General features: G+C 44.0%; 1 protein-coding gene across 3 annotated transcripts in view; it reads right to left on the bottom strand.

Moving 5' to 3' along the window:
• Positions 1-22,340, bottom strand: part of nrp1a (neuropilin 1a) — a 223,176-nt gene that overhangs the window by 89,499 nt on the left and 111,337 nt on the right. For all 3 annotated transcript variants that reach the window (XM_078233256.1, XM_078233272.1, XM_078233263.1), the window contains exons 6-7: positions 16,064-16,219; positions 3,520-3,686 (exon numbers count right to left, since the gene is read on the bottom strand). In XM_078233256.1, coding sequence (XP_078089382.1) covers positions 3,520-3,686; positions 16,064-16,219 — 323 coding nt within the window. The remainder of the gene's footprint in view (positions 1-3,519; positions 3,687-16,063; positions 16,220-22,340) is intronic.

The following is a 22,340-nucleotide window of genomic DNA, read 5'->3' as shown; positions in this document are numbered from 1 at the left end:
GGTTCATTGTACTCACACATGTTAGATGTGAATTTTCAAGGGGTGGGGGTTTCTCCCAAATGGCTAGAGTCACAGAATCCCTACAGTGCAGAAGGAGGCCATTTGGCCCATCAAGTCTGCACCAACCACAATCCTACCCAGGCCCTATTTCCATAACCCCACATATTTACACTGCTAATCCCCCTGAAACTAGAGTCAATTTAGCATGGCCAATCAACCTAACCCGCACATCTCTGGACTGTGGTCTGTCCACACAGACATGGGGAGAACATGTAAACTCCACACGGACAGTGACCCAAGCCGGGAATCGAACCCGGGTCTCTGGTGCTGTGAGGCAGCAGTGCTAACCACTGTGACACCGTGCCGCCCACTAACATAACCTCGCTAAGATAACCTCATCACAGAAGCTGGAGAAACCTCAGGATAATGGCATTGACAGGGTCTTTGCAATTTCTGTTGCCCTCATGAATTCACTCTCGTGTTTAGTATGACAGTACGGCAGTGAGGGTTTTGTGAGAGGCTGTTGCTGACTGCTTCTAAAATTCAGCGTTGACAGGGTCTCCACTATTTTTCGACAGCTTTCATGGTTATGCTCCATAGTTATGGCAGATGATCAGAAGAACTCCTCCGTAAGGAAATTCACCCTCGCTCTACTGTGATGCTGACACCTGGAAATTTCCCAGCAACACGTTCGCTCTTCTCTGTCAAATTGAAGAATTTTCAGACTGAAAACCCCCAGTGGAAATAATGTCTCTTCTTTACCAAAAGCAGAAAGGTATTGTGTTACCTTCAGTTACTGGATTACTCTTCACTGCACAATTTATTTTTAAAAAACTGTTAGGTTTTCAGCCTCTAACTGTGGCTTGTCATGTACATATAATCACGCTCGTTTCTAAGCAGTGAAACTTGTTAATCCACCTCACGCCTCAAGCTCATTACAGCTGCCGTTCACGACAAGGTGTCACTCAAAAATAGCTTCGCAAAAACAACATTGTCTTCCTCACTCTGTCTTGATGTGGGCCAATAGCCCCCTTCTCAAATCAGTGTTATTCTATAATCAATATAATTTTGCACTTCACATTACAACACGGACACGTGATTTGGCCCAACAGTTTGTGTCAGTGTTTATCCTTTATACCAGCCAATAATTCTATTTATATTTACCCAACCTGTTCTCGTATCTTTTCATCTACTGATCCATTAACCGCACACCCACCTATCCCATCTGATTTTGAATGTCGGCATTTTTGTCTTAACCGTTGATCCTGTAAACAGCCTGCTTCTTGCTAAATTCTCCCTTCCCACCCATTTTTAACCCCACTTGTTGTCATCTTCCTTATTCGACACCCTTAATCTGTCCTAATAATCTCCTGTCCGAAGCTCCCATTAAGCTCATGGACACTACATTCAATGCATTACGCATTGACCATGTCAGTTTCCTCTTCAAATCAATTCTATAGGGTTTGCCATACAAGATGGTGATGTTTAAAATCTGTGCAGGCTACATCTTCTACCAATGTGGTGATTTCATAAGATTCAAAGTCATGTTAAATGGTAAAATGAAAGTACTGATGTTAATGGAGCCAGGGATTGGGGAATGAATAAAATGGGCTGCTGATTCAATATGACCCCCACAAAGTCATGGGGAGATGGTGGTGTGATGGTAATGCCACTAGGCTAGTAATCCAGGTTCCTGGGCTAATCCTCTGGAGCATGGGTTCAAATCCCACCCTGGCAGTTAAATTCAATTAATAAGTCAGCACTATTAAGCTAGTCTCAGTAATGGTAACCATTTATTCATCATTGATTGCTGTTAAAAACCCATTTGGTTCATTAATGTCAATATGGGAAGGAAATCTGCCATCTTTACCTGGTCTGGCCTACGTGTGATTGGAGAACCACAGCATCATGGTTGACTCTTGACTGCCCTCTGAAATCACCTAGGAAGCTTCTCGGTTCGAGGGCAATTAGGGGTGGGCAACCAACATTGATCTTGCCAGTGATGGCCACATCCCATGTAAGAATAAAGAAGTCAAAATGATCGGCGACGTGTGTTCTGATAAGAGGTTCAACTCTATTTCTCTCTCCACAGTTGCTGCCTGACCTGTTGAATATTTCCAGCATTTTCTGTTCTTATTTCAGATTTTTAGCATCTGTAATATTTTGACTTTGCCACCAGTACCTGATCGAGGAGCACTTCACAGAATCACGGAATTGTTACGAAGCAGAAGGAGGCCATTTGGCCCATCATGTCTGCACCAGCTCTCCAAGCAAGCATCATGACATAGTACCATTGTCCCACCCTTTTCCCATCCCCTCCACATTGTTTCTATTCAGGGGAGGCGATGACCTAGTGATATTATCGTTAGACTATTAATCCGGAAACTCAGCTGATGTTCTGGGGACCCGAGTTCGAATCCTGCCACAGCAGATGGTGGAATTTGAATTCAATAAAAAATATCTGGAATTGACAATCTACTGATGACCATGAAACCATTGTCAATTGTTTGAAAAAAAACCATCTGGTTCACTAATGTCCTTTAGGGAAGGAAATCTGTCGTCCTTACCCGGTCTGGCCTACATGTGACTCCAGAGCCACAGCAATGTGGTTGACTCTCAACTACCCTCCAAGGGAATCCAGGGATGGGCAATAAATGCTGGCCAGCCAGCGACGCCCATGTCCCACGAATGAATTAAAAAAGATTAATCATCTAATGCTCTCTTGAATGCCTCGATTGAAGCTGCCTCCACCAGACTTCCAGGCAGAGCAGTCTAGACCCAAAACACTTACTGTCTGAAAAAGTATTTTTTTGACATCACACTTGCTTGCTGCAGACTTTGAGGTGCCCTTGTCCATTCCCCAACACAATGAACACAAATTTTACTCAGTAAAACAAATTTTTTAAAAAACATGGAACAGGTAACAATGTGGAAATATATTGCATTCTGTCAGTATGTTTATTGAAAAGGAAATTTTATCATAAATTTTCCATTGGCCCCTGTTTTGTGACTGCTATAGGAGGAAACTACCGGCTCAGAAGATTTGTTTGATGTTCAGATTGAAGAAACGCATTCACACACAGAAGCAGGAGTAAGCCACCAGGTCCTTCAATCCTGCCCACCATTCAATAAAATCATGGCTGATTCTTAATGGCCTCAACTCCTTTTCTGTGCCATTTCCCCATAGCCCTCTATTCCTCAATCTATCAAATATATACCCATCTCTGCTTTGAATACTTCTGGATCCAGCCTCCACTACCCGTTGGGACAGAGAATTCCAGAGATTCAGCATCCTCTGCAAGAAGAAATTTCTCCTCACCTCAGTTTTAGATGGTTGGCCCTTTATCTTGTAGCCATGTGCTCTTATTCCAGACTCTCCCACTGATGTTCTGTGTTGCATATTTTTATTTATTACTCCATAGTGGAAACCTGAGAAGTCTTTGCAACCACAAGGCTTCTTAATGACTGCAATTCACTAATGACAGTGTGAGCAAAATGGAATCTCATCACGATGTTTACCTGTATCCATTGCTTGCTGGAGTCAGTAGACGGTGTCCATGCATTTTCTGGGTGATTTAGTCTTGATCTTTCTGGGGACCAGTTGTGATTATAATTGCTGGAACTCAAAATTTGATCTGTGCGAATCTTGCCCGATTCCATGCCAAGTGATTCATTACACTGAAAGCCTAGTTATGAAAAACAGAAACAGGTAAGAGTACCTGAAATCCCACTGCCCGACAACTGGCAGTGTCTGAAAACTGGATGCTTTTTCCCCGCGCGCTGCAGCAAACCTTGACCCCAACCAACTCAGCTCAGAGATGTTTTTATTTTGATTAGTGTCACACGTAGGCTTACATTAACACTGCAATGAAGTTACTGTGAAAATCCCCCAGTCGCCACACTCCGGTGTCTGAAGGAGAATTTAGCATGGCCGATGCATCTAACCAGCACTCTTTTGGACTGTGGGAGGAACGGAGCACCCGGAGGAAACCCACGCAGACACGGGGAGAATGTACAGACTCCACATAGACAGTGATCCAAGCCAGGAATCGAACCCAGATTGCTGTGTGGCAGCAATGCCAACCACTGTGCCACCGTGCCACCTGTACTGGCCAAGTACTGATTGGCTTTGCACTCCTGACTTCCCTGTATTCCAGTTAACCTTGACCCCACCCAACCCAGTGCAGATGTGGCACATGCAGTTGAATTCACATAGGAAGAACAAATGACTCTTGCAGAATCCAATGATGTTGAATATATGGCTAGGTACAGCACTTGGGAACAGCACAATAGCCTATTCTTGCTACAGTACTGGGTATTGAGTTTTGAGGCTTAAATTCAAACATTACACTTGCTACCCAAAATTCAGTTTCATGGACATTGTTTGCTTTCTTACAGCTGGTCCAAGTCAGTTCAAAGAGAGTTATTAAAGAGCGCTGTGCAATCTTGCATGAATAAAAAAAAATAGATTTCTGTTACAACAAAAAGGTATTTTTAACATAATTGAAATTTGTTTGATCTTTTCTCATTTTAAGCAGGGCGCACTGATGGAGGGAAGTTGGGGAGGCAAGAAAGAGTTATCCAATCCAATACGTAAGACGTGAATTAGTATTAGCAGCAACATGACCATTATCTAATGTATTTTGCGGCCATATCAGTTGGTTTTCCTGTGTGTCCTATTCACTGAATTAAGGCGTTCTGATTTTTTTCCCCCTGAAAACCAGCAAGTTCTAAAATCTGACACGGATTCTAGTCCTTTGGATGCCAGGTTTGGAGTGCTCTACTGTGTTATAAACTGTTTTGTCGCACTTTTCCAGTGGGACTAACAGGATATCACTTTCAAAGGCCGGACAAAGGCACAATGGGGAGAATCACCTTCTTCTGTTCTGTTTGGTCCAGTCTCGGGAACCAATTATTATATTGTTCGATTCAGATTTTTTTTGTAAAAATGCTCAAGCAAGTTTTTGAGCGGAATTATCATTTTCCACCCTCAGTTTCCTCCACTCCTCCGTTGTGCTGACTTCAGCACAGGTACAATTCCACAAGCTCTCTTCTTGCACCCATTCCTGACTTGAGAGACGAGCAAATGGCCACCAAACCTTTCAATGCTGCTTCCACTCCACCAGGAACACATGCTAATTTGGCTGGGATACTGTAACAAGGTTTTATTCTTTTCATGGGATGTGAACATTGCTGACAGGGCCAGCATTTGATGGCCATCCCTAATTGCCCTTGACCTGAGTGACTTACTAAGCCATTTCAGAGGGTAGTCAGTAGTCATATTGCTGTGCATCTGGAGTCACATGTAGGCCAGACTAGGTAAGGACAGCAGATTTCCTTCCCTAAGGAACATTAGTGAACCAGATGGGTTTTTACAACTATTGACAATAATCTTACGGTCACCATTATTGAGACTAGCCTTATATTCCAGAATTGTTAATTGAGTTTAAATTCCGCCAACTGATGTGCTGGGATTTGTACCCAGAACGTTAGCCTGGGTCTCTGGATTACTGTTCTGTGACATTACCACAATGCTACCATCTCCCCACTGCCTCTGGGCTTCTGACAAAGTAAAGTTGTTGGAGTGGGAGCAGCTCTGAGGAAGATCCAAGCCAATGGGTTTTGAATGTTCATTTATCGGGATATTCACAGATAAGCTTGTGGCTGCTTTCAACCTCTTGCACCTTCTTGTAATTCTAAACTTATATAAAACTCTTCTGTTGATATCCTAATTCACATCAAATCCTATTCAGCCATCATTCTTGTGCTTGTGAATCCACACTGGCTCCCAATCTAGCGAAATATCAATGTTAGAATGTTTCTCCTTGTGTTCAAATGGGTTTATGGTCAACCACTGACTCCGAGTCTCCGCAGTTTTCTAATCCTCTCAGCCCAGGCAATAGGGTGGCATGGTGACACAGTGGTTAGCCCTGCTGCCTCACTGCACCAGGGACCGGGTTCAATTCCCGGCTTGGGTCACTGTCTGTGAGGAGTTTGTACATTCTCCCCGTGTCTGCGTGGGTTTCCTCCGGGTGCTCCGGTTTCCTTCCACAGTCCAAAATGTGTGGGTTAGGTGGATTGGCTATACTAAATTGCCCCTTAGTGGTAACTAGCTAGGGTAAATGCATGTGGTTGTGGGGATAGGGCCTGGGTGGGATTGTGGCTGCTGCAGACTCGATTGGCCTAATGGCCTCCTTCTGCACTGTAACTTCTGTGAACCCTCTGGCCTTTTGGGCACCTCCCACTGTCTTCATCCTATCTTCGGCAGCTATACTTTCAGCTGTCCAGGTCCTAAGTTCTGGTAAAGCGATGGCCTACTGGTATTATTTGTAGACAATTAATCCAGAAACTCAGCTAATATTCTGGGGGCGTGGGTTCGAATCCCACCACGGCAGATGGTGGAATTTGAATTCAATTTAAAAAAATTTGGAATTAAGAATCTACTGATGACCATAAAACCATTGATGGAAAATCCCATCAGGTTCACTAATGTCCTTTAGGGAAGGAAATCTGCCATCCTTACCTGGTCTGGCCTACATGTGATTGCAGAGCCACTAAGGTTGGGCAATAAAACCTGGCCAGCCAGTGGCACCCATATCCCATGAATTAATTTTAAAAACCTCTTTAAATTTGTCCTCCTCTCCACCCCTCTCTCCTCTTTTAAGATGCTTTCCTAAGGCTTCACTTTTTAATCAAGCTTTTGTCCAAATGGCTGTTCCTTTGGGACTTGTATATATTTTTTGTCGATTATGCCCCCTGTGAAGTGCCTTGGGATGTTTCATTGGGTTAAAACTGCAATCTAAGTTGCAGCTATTGGCATTCTGGATAGCAGGAACTTTGGGTGACTTTCCATTCCTTAGCTGAGGGACTTATAGAAGCCACTGCAGCACAAGTGTTCCTGACCCAACTGAGATGAGTCAACATGGTGTTCTGGCAAAAGGACATCAAATCATGTCTCTAACTTAGACTCTATGGGTGGAATTTTCCCGCCCGGCCTGCCACGGGAATCGTAATGGGCGGGACAGGACCATGCAAAGCTCCGTTGATCTCGGGCGGGAATTTCCGGACTTGCGGTGACTGGAGCCAGAAAATCCCACCCAATGACACTATTTTGGATGAGCTCTTTAAATGCCATAATATTCAAGGATATGGGACAAGTGCGGGAAAATGGGATTAGCACGTCTTTAGTGGTAGATATTGTCGGTGCAGATTTGATGGGCCAACAGGCCTTTTCCACATTGTATGATTCTATAAAATGTTAACTCTGCGGGGGAGGGGGGGGGGGCGGGGTTCTCTGCTCTCCCTGCGGCGTGTTTCTCACAGTGGGAGGCAGCGCGTCATTCACCATTGGTGAGATTTTCTGGTCCAGCCGCGTCAATGGGATTTCGCACTGATTTCACCCCACACCGTCATGAAACCCATGGTGAAGATGGACCCTGGGAGTGACCAGAACGTCCCGCCGGCATGAACAGCTGGAGAATTCCAGCTTCTGTTTCTCTCTCCACAGATTTTGCCAGGCTTGCTGAATTTTTCCAGCGTCTTCAGCCATCACATTCTGGAGACTAAAGCCAAATTCCTACTGGGTTAAGTTCTACATTAACCAACTGAGCCATCAGGTTATTTTCCTTTCAACACTACTTAATCCTTTCAGAAGTAAGGTAATATTGTCCTCAGAAATTAGAAATAAGGCCCAGATGTCGACTGAAGCGATGGAAAAGGGGAAACACTCTTTTCTTCACATACATGTCAAAGCTTTGTTTAGAGATTAGTGTGTGCCTTGGTGTTTCTGAGATTATCTCTGGAAGTGATAGCACCTCCATAGAAAAGGGATACTGCGGCTTGAAATGGCAAACTTGGCACACACACAATATTGTCAGCAGTAATACTGGACACACAATATTGTCAGCAGTAATACCGGACACACAATATTGTCAGCAGTAATACTGGACACACAGTATAGTCAGCAGTAATACTGGACACACAATATTGTCAGCAGTAATACTGGACACACAATATTGTCAGCAGTAATACTGGACACACAATATTGTCAGCAGTAATACTGGACTCACAATATTGTCAGCAGTAATACTGGACTCACAATATTGTCAGCAGTAATACCGGAAACACAGTATTGTCAGCAGTAATACCGGACACACAATACTGTCAGCAGTAATACCGGACACACAATATTGTCAGCAGTAATACTGGACACACAATACTGTCAGCAGTAATACTGGACACACAGTATTGTCAGCAGTAATACTGGACACACAGTATTGTCAGCAGTAATACCGGACACACAGTATTGCCAGCAGTAATACTGGACACACAGTATTGTCAGCAGTAATACTGGACACACAATACTGTCAGCAGTAATACCGGACACACAGTATTGTCAACAGTAATACCGTACACACAGTATTGCCAGCAGTAATACTGGACACACAGTATTGTCAGCAGTAATACCGGACACACAATACTGTCAGCAGTAATACTGGACACACAATATTGTCAGCAGTAATACTGGACACACAATACTGTCAGCAGTAATACTGGACACACAGTATTGTCAGCAGTAATACTGGACACACAGTATTGTCAGCAGTAATACCGGACACACAGTATTGTCAGCAGTAATACTGGACACACAGTATTGTCAGCAGTAATACTGGACACACAGTATTGTCAGCAGTAATACCGGACACACAGTATTGTCAGCAGTAATACTGGACACACAATATTGTCAGCAGTAATACTGGACTCACAATATTGTCAGCAGTAATACCGGACACACAATACTGTCAGCAGTAATACTGGACACACAATATTGTCAGCAGTAATACTGGACACACAATACTGTCAGCAGTAATACTGGACACACAGTATTGTCAGCAGTAATACTGGACACACAGTATTGTCAGCAGTAATACCGGACACACAGTATTGTCAGCAGTAATACTGGACACACAGTATTGTCAGCAGTATTACTGGACACACAGTATTGTCAGCAGTAATACTGGACTCACAATACTGTCAGCAGTAATACTGGACACACAATATTGTCAGCAGTAATACTGGACACACAATACTGTCAGCAGTAATACTGGACACACAGTATTGTCAGCAGTAATACTGGACACACAGTATTGTCAGCAGTAATACCGGACACACAGTATTGTCAGCAGTAATACTGGACACACAGTATTGTCAGCAGTAATACTGGACACACAGTATTGTCAGCAGTAATACCGGACACACAGTATTGTCAGCAGTAATACTGGACACACAATATTGTCAGCAGTAATACTGGACTCACAATATTGTCAGCAGTAATACCGGACACACAATACTGTCAGCAGTAATACTGGACACACAATATTGTCAGCAGTAATACTGGACACACAATACTGTCAGCAGTAATACTGGACACACAGTATTGTCAGCAGTAATACTGGACACACAGTATTGTCAGCAGTAATACCGGACACACAGTATTGTCAGCAGTAATACTGGACACACAGTATTGTCAGCAGTATTACTGGACACACAGTATTGTCAGCAGTAATACTGGACTCACAATATTGTCAGCAGTAATACTGGACACACAGTATTGTCAGCAGTAATACTGGACACACAGTATTGTCAGCAGTAATACTGGACACACAGTATTATCAGCAGTAATACTGGACTCACAATATTGTCAGCAGTAATACTGGACTCACAATATTGTCAGCAGTAATACTGGACACACAATATTGTCAGCAGTAATACCGGACACACAGTATTGTCAGCAGTAATACTGGACACAAAGTATTGTCAGCAGTAATACTAGACACACAGTATTGTCAGCAGTAATACCGGACACACAGTATTGTCAGCAGTAATACCGGACACACAATACTGTCAGCAGTAATACCGGACACACAGTATTGTCAGCAGTAATACTGGACACACAGTATTGTCAGCAGTAATACTGGACACACAGTGTTGTCAGCAGTAATACTGGACACACAATACTGTCAGCAGTAATACTGGACACACAGTATTGTCAGCAGTAATACTGGACACACAGTATTGTCAGCAGTAATAAAGGACACACAGTATTGTCAGCAATAATACTGGACACACAGTGTCGTCAGCAGCAATACTGGACCCACAGTATTGTCAGCAGTAATACTGGACACACAGTATTGTCAGCAGTAATATCGGACACACAGTATTGTCAGCAGTAATACTGGACACACAATATTGTCAGCAGTAATACTGGACACACAGTATTGTCAGCAGTAATACCGGACACACAGTATTGTCAGCAGTAATACCGGACACACAGTATTGTCAGCAGTAATACCGGACACACAATATTGTCAGCAGTAATACTGGACACACAATACTGTCAGCAGTAATACTGGACACACAGTATTGTCAGCAGTAATACCGGACACACAGTATTGTCAGCAATAATACCGGACACACAGTATTGTCAGCAGTAATACCGGACACACTGTATTGTCAGCAGTAATACTAGACACACAGTATTGTCAGCAGTAATACCGGACACACAGTATTGTCAGCAGTAATACCGGACACACAATACTGTCAGCAGTAATACCGGACACACAGTATTGTCAGCAGTAATACCGGACACACAGTATTGTCAGCAGTAATACCGGACACACAGTATTGTCAGCAGTAATACTGGACACACAATATTGTCAGCAGTAATACTGGACTCACAATATTGTCAGCAGTAATACCGGACACACAATACTGTCAGCAGTAATACTGGACACACAATATTGTCAGCAGTAATACTGGACACACAATACTGTCAGCAGTAATACTGGACACACAGTATTGTCAGCAGTAATACCGGACACACAGTATTGTCAGCAGTAATACTGGACACACAGTATTGTCAGCAGTAATACTGGACACACAGTATTGTCAGCAGTAATACTGGACTCACAATATTGTCAGCAGTAATACTGGACACACAGTATTGTCAGCAGTAATACTGGACACACAGTATTGTCAGCAGTAATACTGGACACACAGTATTATCAGCAGTAATACTGGACTCACAATATTGTCAGCAGTAATACTGGGCTCACAATATTGTCAGCAGTAATACTGGACACACAATATTGTCAGCAGTAATACCGGACACACAGTATTGTCAGCAGTAATACTGGACACAAAGTATTGTCAGCAGTAATACTAGACACACAGTATTGTCAGCAGTAATACCGAACACACAGTATTGTCAGCAGTAATACCGGACACACAATACTGTCAGCAGTAATACCGGACACACAGTATTGTCAGCAGTAATACTGGACACACAGTATTGTCAGCAGTAAGACTGGACACACAGTATTGTCAGCAGTAATACTGGACACACAGTATTGTCAGCAGTAATACCGGACACACAGTATTGTCAGCAATAATACTGGACACACAGTGTCGTCAGCAGCAATACTGGACCCACAGTATTGTCAGCAGTAATACTGGACACACAGTATTGTCAGCAGTAATATCGGACACACAGTATTGTCAGCAGTAATACTGGACACACAATATTGTCAGCAGTAATACTGGACACACAGGATTGTCAGCAGTAATACCGGACACACAGTATTGTCAGCAGTAATACCGGACACACAGTATTGTCAGCAGTAATACCGGACACACAATATTGTCAGCAGTAATACTGGACACACAATACTGTCAGCAGTAATACTGGACACACAGTATTGTCAGCAGTAATACCGGACACACAGTATTGTCAGCAATAATACCGGACACACAGTATTGTCAGCAGTAATACCGGACAGACTGTATTGTCAGCAGTAATACTAGACACACAGTATTGTCAGCAGTAATACCGGACACACAGTATTGTCAGCAGTAATACCGGACACACAATACTGTCAGCAGTAATACCGGACACACAGTATTGTCAGCAGTAATACCGGACACACAGTATTGTCAGCAGTAATACTGGACACACAATATTGTCAGCAGTAATACCGGACACACAATATTGTCAGCAGTAATACCGGACACACAATATTGTCAGCAGTAATACCGGACACACAGTGTTGTCAGCAGTCATACTGGTTTTGAGTCTCCCAGTCTTTTTTGCTGTTAATGTTATAGCTCCCAGAAAAATTCTTTCCTGGTTGCCTTGCCAATCATCAGTAGTTCTTTCTGCACCTTTCCCCACACTGAGATGTGAAAAGCGTTTCACAGAGACCAGCAGAACGGCAGAAACAGATGGCGTTCATGGTGCATGGTAGCCTCATGCAATAAAATAACCAGCAACGCTCTTTGTTCTGATCAGAGAAGCGTCAGAGAAATCAAACAGAAAGAATTAAAGGATAAATGTTTAAATCCTCCGTGTGGTGTTACAGTAGAAACCTTTTTAGCAATATTGAGAATGACACTGCCCCAGGTACACATTTAAACTGTCAGGCCCAGCCGTATATAATTGTCAGACATTTTGACTTGCACATCAGAAACGGCTGCTTATACAATTTGCACCATTTCTGTCATTTCGACATGATCCATTGTGTCGCCGGCGGTCAGGACTACTTCCCGGTCGACGGTGCTAAAAGCTTTCACTTTAATTTTTGTTCAATAAAACTCATAATTAACGCTGTCAGAATCTGAAAATTTGACTTTGAATTCCGGCCTAAGCTGAATCTGGCCTGCATTAAGAGGCTTTTTGTCAAATCTCCCCGGGGACACTGGATGGAAAGCAGCCTGATGAACGCCAGGAATGCAGACAGTTACAGTACTGCCCAAATGAGCCATGACCATTGTCGTAAATGTCAGTGCAATCACAACAGCTCACCCTCAGATAGTACCTTTAAGTGGGTTGAAAAAAAAATACCCAAGGTGCAACGCCAAGTCAATGCTAAGTTGCCAGAATCGGTATCGTTCAGGTGAGACCTTAAATTGAGACCTTGACTGCGTGTTCGGGCAGATGTAAAAAGATTTAATTGCAGGAAATCAGGTTAACATTTCTCCCTCAGTGGACAGCAGCAGAAATAGAATAATTGGTCATCCATCTCATGCGCTACTTGTAGCAGTTTACTTCTTGCTAATTAACTGCAATGCCTTCCTGCATGACTGGAACAAAAGCAGCAAGTGTTGGAAAAGCTAAGCAGGCCTGGCAGCATCGGTGGAGAGAGAAACAGAGTTAATGCTTCAAGTCTAGTACAACTCTTCTTCTGAAACTGGACTGGACACTAGGGTGGGATACTGGTCCCACCAACGGTGACCATGTGCCCCCCCCCCCCCCCCCCCCGCAAGCTGTGGAGGGTGCAAACACTGGGAAATCATGTTAACAGTGGCGGGACCAGAAGATCCTGCCACTAGCCAATGGTGGGCCGCTTCCGCTGTTGCAAAACACATCATGGAGGGGCAGGAAATCCCACCCACTGTCTTTAAAATTAATTTATTGGCTCTGAATCACTTTGCGTGGGCCATAGGATGTTCTATAATTGCAAGTTCTCTCTTACAGTACTATACACACCAAACACAAGGAGGACAAGTTACCCTATGCCCACCATGGGCTTCCCCTCCCAAACATATGGTGACAAAATGTAGCAGCCCACATCATGGTGGACTCAAATTCTCTGGAATTAAATATCCACAATTGCTCTCGAGTTGATAAACCCTTGATACAATGGTGTAAAATACAGTTAAAAAACTTCCTCTCTTCATATTATGTATATTATGTACACACACACCTTCCCATGTAACGCAGAAACTCAAAAACATCTACCAAGATGTCCACTTGGTTTCCAAGAGTGGGGTTAAGGTTGTCCCCAGCATTGAATCCTTCCTAAATCTCTCGGTCTCTCCACCTCCCTGTTCTCCTTTAAGACCTTCCTTAAAAGCTGCCTCTTTGACCAAGCTTCTGTCCACCTGTTCGAATATCACTTTCATTGGCTTAGTATCAAATTAGAGTCATAGACTCATAGGCCTGAATTTTCATGCAGACAGAGAGGCAAAGGCCCAGATCCTGATGTCTGGCCCCTTAAACATGGCCTCCACCATTTTAATGGGGAGGGGTGGAATGGAGGTAGGTTTTAATTTGCACAAAGACAACTACTTCATATAAATCAATGGTTGCCTTCACTTGTATGATTTTGCTGAGGTCGGGGTCTAAAATCTGTAGTGTGCAGATTAGACCTGGTAGGAAGAAGTAACCTTCTACAAGTAGCACATGAGATGGACGACCAATTATTCTGAACCTTTTGGATTCATTTGGATAGCTAGGGCACCCTTTTGGAGAAGTGAGGTAGCCCTTGGGATATGGTCCCTGGATACCTTTGGGGAAGGTCAGCTGCCCCTTGCTATCCTTTGGGAGAAGTAACATACCCCTTTGGGAGAGTGGTGCGCTATCAATAAGGCGAAAGACTACCGGTGTGCCAATACAAGTGTAGGCTTTTATTCACAACAGAATCAGGAGCAGATCCCAACAAATAACCGACCTGGACTGAACAAGGGGGAGGAGACAGCCACCTTTATACTAGGTGCCGAGGGGAGGAACCAAACCGGAAGGGGGTGTGCCCAGGTATGACAAACACACACAACGGTGGTCCAAATAGGACAAAGGCACAACTGAGGTCCACCACAGAGCGGTCAGGTGACCTTTGGGATTTACAGTTGTAGACATGAATGTGAGTGCATTTATTCACTGAAGCTTTCAAAGCTGTCAAAGAACTGTTAAACTGTCAAATAACTGTTGAAGGTCATTGGAGCTGTCAAAGGATTCAACTCTGCTGGGCTTTATTGTTTTTATAAATGTGTGAAATTTTAAAAAATCAGTGCTTGCTAATTTACTTTGTTGACATAAGACTAAGGATTATCATTATAGGATTTGTGCTGCATGACTGATTTTACAACCTAACATTATCACAGTGGGGTGCATGTTAAGTGAGCAGTTTGACTTGACAGCTTGAGGTTGTTGTTGAATTGAAATGTTTGCTGAGATGAGATCCTTAAGTGAAATATTCATTTTCAAAAGAGATTAGCTGCAGGAACTTCAATGTATTGTATGTTTTTTTTAATTAGTAGGAGTGTTTTGTTTAAATAGTGACGTCATCAATCAACAATTTTATCTTATGTCAGCATGGCTCCTGAGGTTTGCCCATGGTAGTTATTAGGTGAATTGGCATGGAGGGGGTAAGGGCAAAAGGTAGTTAGGGAGGAGTAGGGGTTGGCACTAAGTTGGCATATGGGCTAGAAAGGGTTGTGAAGAAGGGTGGGAGACATGGGGTGGCATGGGAGTATGAGGGGCCATGTGTGGGTAGCGACACATATGGATAATAGAGGCCATGTGGGTAAGTAGTTGGGCATCGGTGGCACTGGGGCCTATGGAGATCTATGAGGGTGGGTACAGGCATAGGTTGGCATGAAGAGTATGGAGTTCATGGGGGGTGGATACAGGAGGTTAGGTTCGCATGGAGCGTATGGGGACACAAAGGGACATTGGTTAGCATGGAGGATACGGGGAGTGTGCGTGGGGTGTGTGGGAAGTGAGGGCTGTTCTTTGTTTTATTAATCAAAGTGCCAAAGCACTGAGACAGCCTTTCTGTCCAATCCAACTCTGCAGGGAATCCCGGCACCTAGAACAAAAATCCCAACTTCCGGGGCCCTTTCTTATGGATTGTGTTTGCGGAACCGGAAAACCTCCCGATTCTGAAGGAGTGAAAATTCAGGTCGAAGAGTTATTTCCGGCACAGAAAGGCGTCACTGTAATGACACTCCTGTGATGCGTACGAGGGTACTTTTCTATATTGGAAGCGCTAACTAAAAGTTTTGAAAAGCTATTGCATTTTATTTCACCTTTTCATCTATGTTTCTGATAACACACAGCTTAGTTTCCTCTGTAAAGAATGTTGCTGAACGTGGGTGTATGTACATCTCCCAGAATCAACATCACAGGAGCACTTTCTTGTCAATTGAATTCAACGCATCGAGAGAGTGACATCTTCTGATTCAAACCACCCAAATGGTGTATGTTAATCAAGTCATTCTTACTTACTTTCTAAGGAATTCTTCTGGATAATGGAATAGTTTGCCGAGAAGCCATCCCTAGCGATGGCAGTGTCAGTGTGCAGCGTCAGGGACAGAATGCCGGTGATTGATCGGATGCGTTCAGGAGCGTACGGCCCACAGAAACGTCCAACATGAAGACCAACTGAAATAGAGGGAGAAAAAACACCAAGATAAATTTGCATTCAGATTCTAAATGTGAGCTTCCGTTGTTGGGTGGGTGGACAGTGGCAGCATTATGAATACAACAACAACATTCATTTGCATGGTTAACAATCTTTATCTCAGAGGGATGGGAGTAGTCCATTCAGCCCATCAAGGCTATTCCACCATTCAGTACGATCATGGCTGATCAGACACTTCAATGCCTTTTACACACGCTAACCTCATTACCCTTTATGTTATTATTACAAAGAACAGTACAGCACAGGAACAGGCCCTTTGGCCCACCAAGTCTGTGCTGACACAGATGCCTCTCTAATCTAATTTTTTTTGCCTCTACGTGGTCCATATCCCTCTATTCCCTGCCTATTCATGTATCTATCAAGATGCCTCTTGAACGGTGTTATAGAATCTGCTTCCACCACCTCCTCTGGCAGTGTGTTCCAGGCATTTACCACCCTCTGTGTGAAAAACCTGCCCCTTACATCTCTTTTAAACTTGCCCCCTCTCGCTTTCAACCTATGCCCCCAAGTAATTGACCCTTCGACCCTGGGAAAAAGACTGACTATCCACTCTAACCAAGTCTGCCATAATTTTGTAAACCTCTATCAGGTCCCCCCTCATCCTCCGACGCTCCAATGAAAACAATCCAAGTTTGTTCAACCTTTCTCCTTGATCCATGTCCTCCAAACCAGGCAATGTCCTGGTAAATCTCTTCTGCACTCTTACCAATGCATCAACATCCTTACGGTAGTGTGGCGACCAGAAGTCTATCAATCTCTACCTTAAACACACCCAATGACTGAGCTTCCACGTCAGTGTTTTACAAATCCATTTCTCCTCACCCTTCTCTAACCCCATCAGCACATTATTCTATTTTTTTTCCTCATGCTTATCTAGCTTCGCTTTGAATACATTGATGCTATTCATCTCAACCATTCCATGTGGTAACACATTCTATTGTCACTGTTTAAAAACAAACGGTCGCCCACTTCATCATAGAATCCCCACAGTGCAGAAGAGGCCATCTGGCCCATTGAGTCTGCACCAAATCTCCGACAGAGCATCTTACCCCCCCAACCCCATCCCATAACCCACCGCAAATCCCCCTAACCTCACAGGACACGATGAGGAACAATTTAGCATGGCCAATCCACCAAAGCTACACACCTTTGGACCGTGGGAGGAAATCGGAGCACCCAGAGGAAAGTCACACAGATGCAGGGAGAACCTGCAAACTCCACACAGCTAGTCACCCAAGACTGGAATTGAACCCGCGTCCCTAGCATTGTGAGGCTGCAATGCTCACCACTGTGCCATGGCGCCGCCCATTAAAATGGAGATGAGGCAAAATGTTTTCACTCAGAGGGTTGTGAGTCTTTGGAACTCTTCCTGAAAATGTGGTAGAAGCCGAGTCTTTGAATATTTTAAGGCAGAGGCGAGGGGACCTGATAGAGGTTCACAAGATTATGACAGGCTTGAATAGAGTGGATAGTCAGAGTCTTTTTTCCAGAGTTGAAGGGTCAATTACTCGAGGGCATAGGTTGAAAGCGAGAGGGGAAAACATAGAACATAGAACAGTACAGCACAGTACAGGCCCTTCGGTCCTCGATGTTGTGCTGAGCTTTGTCCGAAACCAAGATGAAGCTATCCCACTCCCTATCATTCTGGTGTGCTCAATGTGCCTATCCAATAACCACTTGAAAGTTCCTAAAGTGTCCGACTCCACTATCACAGCAGGCAGTCTATTCCACACCCCAACCACTCTCTGAGTAAAGAACCCTCCTCGGACATCCATCCTTTTAAAAGATTCTTGACAAGTCAGGAGCGAGGGATGATACATTATTGAGGATAGGTGGGATGCAGATTTGAGGTTACGATCAGATCAGTCATGATCTTATTAAATGGCGGGCAGGTTCAAGGGGTTGAATGGCCTATTATCATAGAATCATAGAATCCTACAGTGCAGAAGGAGGCCATTCGGCCCGTCGAGTCTGCGCCGATCACAATCCCATCCAAGTCCTATCCGCCTAACCCCATGCATTTACCCTAGCTAGTCCCCCTGACACTAAGGGGCAATTTAATATGGCCAATCCACCTAACCCGCACATCTCTGGACTGTGGGAGCACCCAGAGGAAACCCACGCAGCCATGGGGAGAATGTGCAAACTTCACACTGCCAGGAATCGAACCTGGGTCCCTGGCATTGTGAGGCAGCGGTGCTAACCATTATGCCACCATGCCGCCCACATGCTCCTTGTTCATGCATTCATATAAACTGCTCTCTGGGTAAAGAAGTTTCTCCAGAATTCCTTACTGGATTTATTAATGACAATCCTTAAGGCCCATTATTCCCATTTTATCCACGACTGGAAACATCTCTCTATATATATTCTATCAAAGACTTTCATAATCTTAGAGAACTCTATCATGTCACCCTTCAATCGTCTCCTTTCTGGAAAGAAGGAAAACTCCAACCTGTGGAGTCTTTTTGGAATGACTCTTAATAGAATAATATTCTCTTGTAGTCTTGCGTTTTCATCATCTTGGATGAAGAATTGAAGTGTCCAAAATAGCCTCAAGGGGGTGGATATAAACGTCAGAAGCTACATTTGATATTGAGAAAAACTGAGAGAAAGCCTCCTAGACCCATTAACACAACAGCTGAAAAGAGGGAAAGAGTACAAAGAAATATTTGTAGCTGATACCAGGGGGGCTGTCTTTTCAAAGATTGTAGGTTGCAGGAGGAAAGGCAAAGCAAGAATAGTAAGGAGGTTGCACAGTTTTGAAATGATGGGAAGTAATAACTTAGAGAAGAAGATTGTACAATGCATCTCATGCCAGAAATTTGCTCAGGGCTTCTCTCATTTTGGCATTTATAATGGAGGTTTCCACTGAAGTTATTATAGCGGAGTGGGAGAGGCTCCAAAAGAATTAACCCTATTTGATCTTTACACAGTGAGAGCACAGGCAAGACCTCTGGCTAGAGATAGTGCAGTGTACCAACGGCACCGCAGGATAAGAGCTTAGGTTCAAGTTCCCTCAGTCAACGACCTGTCTGATCATTAACGGGGAGCGACTGAGCTGAGACAAGAAACATCCCCTCAGAGAAAGCAGCAAAGTCCAGGGCCTCTCGAACGTGCACCTCAGCAGACTGTTCAGAGTCACGCTGACAGAAGACTGCGAGCAGATCACCTCCCCATTAGTCCACCACCCCAGCTCCTCCCTCCTTAAAGACAGAAACCAGGGGGGCAGCAAGAGGAGGGAAACAGGAATGGCGGGCAGGAAGAAAATAATTAACAACACAAGGGCCGGGAGAAATAAACACCCTGGAAAGAATCATTTATTTCCAGAACTCCTCCCAGAATTGCAAAGAGATATGTATTGTGTCCGGAATGAGAAGTGAGAAAGAGCAGAAGCATTGAACTCTGACATGTAAACCCCAATGCAATGTATTTGTGGATGCTGCTTCGCGTACTATGATTTTCCAGTTGGTAGCGTGGATACAAAGATGACTAAATTACTCTTTTTGTTTTGTCTGCTATAAAGAGGGAGACTAAAAGGCTCGGGCGCTTTTGGAGAATTCTTCCTGACCTGCAGGATTATGTAAAGTGTAACGCGCGTCGGAAAGGGCAGCATCAGTACACATGATGCGGGCAACTCTTAAGACCCAAGAGAAGCTATGTCACATCAGAGCGGCGTGCTGAAGGCTGCCAGAGAAAAGCTCCAAACAACAAAGCTGCCTTGGAGATTCAGGTCTGCAGAAAAAACAAACGCCAATCGCTCTGGTCACGTACTGTTCTGCTTGAAAAGCCTGAAAGTTTATTAAAACACTTTTACAATCTCTTTGAATTCTAATCCTTCCCCCCTCCTTTAACCAGTAAAAAGGATTTAGATTAAAGATTCCTTGGTGGCACTCAGTTTAAATGAAGGTCATTGTAATGTCTTGCTCAGGTTTTGGGATCATTAAGTAAACCCAGGGTGTGCGCGTTGATTCATATTTCCCTAAAGCATGTTGAGTGACTGAGGGTGAGCCAGACAATGACGAGGAATGGTAATGTGTAAGATTGTGCACACATTGCTGCCCTAAATCGGCCTTATGCATTCAAAGCAGGTGGTAAATGCCACAGCAGAAACAGCGGAGCATATAAACTGATGTTTGTAAAAACTAGCACATGATCACTTAGCGTGTTAGTATGACATTCCTTCGCCCAGTATTTTAATTGTCGTTAACCCCCATTTATTTTGACGTGGAGATGCCGGCGTTGGACTGGAGTGGGGCACAGTAAGAAGCCTCACAACACCAGGTTAAAGTCCAACAGGTTTATTTGGAATCACGATTTATTTTCAAAAGGGCTAAAAAACAGCTCACTAAAGGATTCAACTTCAAGTCAGTATGCAGTGAAACAGGCTGATGATTTGCCATCATCTATGTCACACCATTTCACAAAGTCAACATCTCCCGCCACCCCCCCCCCCCCACCCGCAACCCCCACCCACAACCCCTTTAATATTTAACCAGTTTATTAGTTGCCAACTTGGTTGCTTCAATGGCATTTTTCCTTTAAAACACGCTGCGGTTTCCCTTTGCTCCATGTGCACGGTAGCACTGGTAAGACATCTGACACAACGCGGTGAGGGCCAGATCCTGGTTGTGATGAATGCCATCTTGTTTTCATTGTCAAGAGCTTGTAGGAAAAATAAGATTCCTATCCCGCAGCTGCTGAAAAAGCAGCAGTTCTGTAAACAACACCAGGAGAACATTGTCGGGAGAACTGCTAGACTAACCAGTAACCAGCTACTCCTGGCATTATTATACATTTGAGGTTATAGCAGCAGCCTGTGGGGAAATCCTACACCACTACTAGCAGAGTATAAGTCGTAACTATTTGCTTTTATTACACTCTTGGGCTACATCTAACGAGATTTCTTCAGGCAATACATAGCATTGATTGTCTGCAACTTCTATTGAAAGACTGTGCATAGGGCTGAAGATATTACCATAATCATCAGATTTCTTTCCATATTAAAATAGCGCTGCTTATCTTGCTTTTCTGAGGTTCTGCTGATTGGGATGATTTTTATTATCAGCTTATTTGCATCAATTAGTAATTTGGTACCCTATATTTCTTTTTAATTTCTCCTCAATCACAATATCCTCACATACAACTAAGAATGTGAATCATATTAAAATTTTGTAACCCTCTAGCTTTGTGTGAGAAGATACGATCCCATGATCCCTTGGTGACTGCCTATTCATTGCTGCTCCTTTGCATATCTTAGTGTACTCATTGTTGTACAACTGCAGGAGAGCAAAGTGTTTTAAGAAGTGCCTTTAACATTGAAAAAAAAACATTCCAAGGCAGCTTACAGAGAGGGTGAAACAAATGTGTCCAAGGAATAGATGGAGAGTTAATACGCTAGTGTCTGAAGTGATGACTGAGAGATGAATGAAACATTGAGGTTTTAGTTCGATAGCTGTCCTTTTCTAACTGTCGGTGGCACAGTGGTTAGCACTGCTGCCTCACAGCTTCGGAGACCTGGGTTCGATTCCCGGCTTGGGTCACTTTCTGTGTGGAGTTTGCACGTTCTCCCCGTGTCTGCGTGGGTTTCCTCTGAGTGCTCTGGTTTCCTCCCACCATCCAAAGTTGTGTGGGTTAGTTGCATTGGCCATGCTAAATTGTCCCTTAGTGTCCCGGGATGCATAGGTTAGAGGGATTAGCGGGGTAAACAATGTGATGTTATGGGGATAGGGCTGAGGTGGGATTGTTGTCGGTGCAGACTCGATGGGCCAAATGGCCTCCTTCTTCACTGTAGGGTTTCTAACTCAAGTACTACGCAGCAGGAATTTAACTGCCTGCTATAGCTACAGACCTAGCCTGACATAATGGGCAAAATTTAATTCCATGCTTGGGAGTGGTCTGGGAAGCACAATGGGGGGCACCGGATTGGGAGGGAAGGCGAGGGGTGAAACACTGTCACCTTCCTGACACCCCCTCGAATCAGTCAAGGGGAAGAGATGGCCTTCCCACCCAGAGGCCAATTAATGCGCTTCTATCAGTAATGGAGGCCACCATAGAAAAAATGGCCACCTCCTCACGGGC

Source organism: Mustelus asterias, chromosome 2, assembly GCF_964213995.1.
Source record: "Mustelus asterias chromosome 2, sMusAst1.hap1.1, whole genome shotgun sequence".
In the NCBI taxonomy this organism is placed as follows: Eukaryota; Metazoa; Chordata; class Chondrichthyes; order Carcharhiniformes; family Triakidae; genus Mustelus; species Mustelus asterias.
The sequence above is the reverse complement of the archived record's forward strand: the minus strand, read 5'-3'. Positions and strand labels throughout refer to the sequence as shown.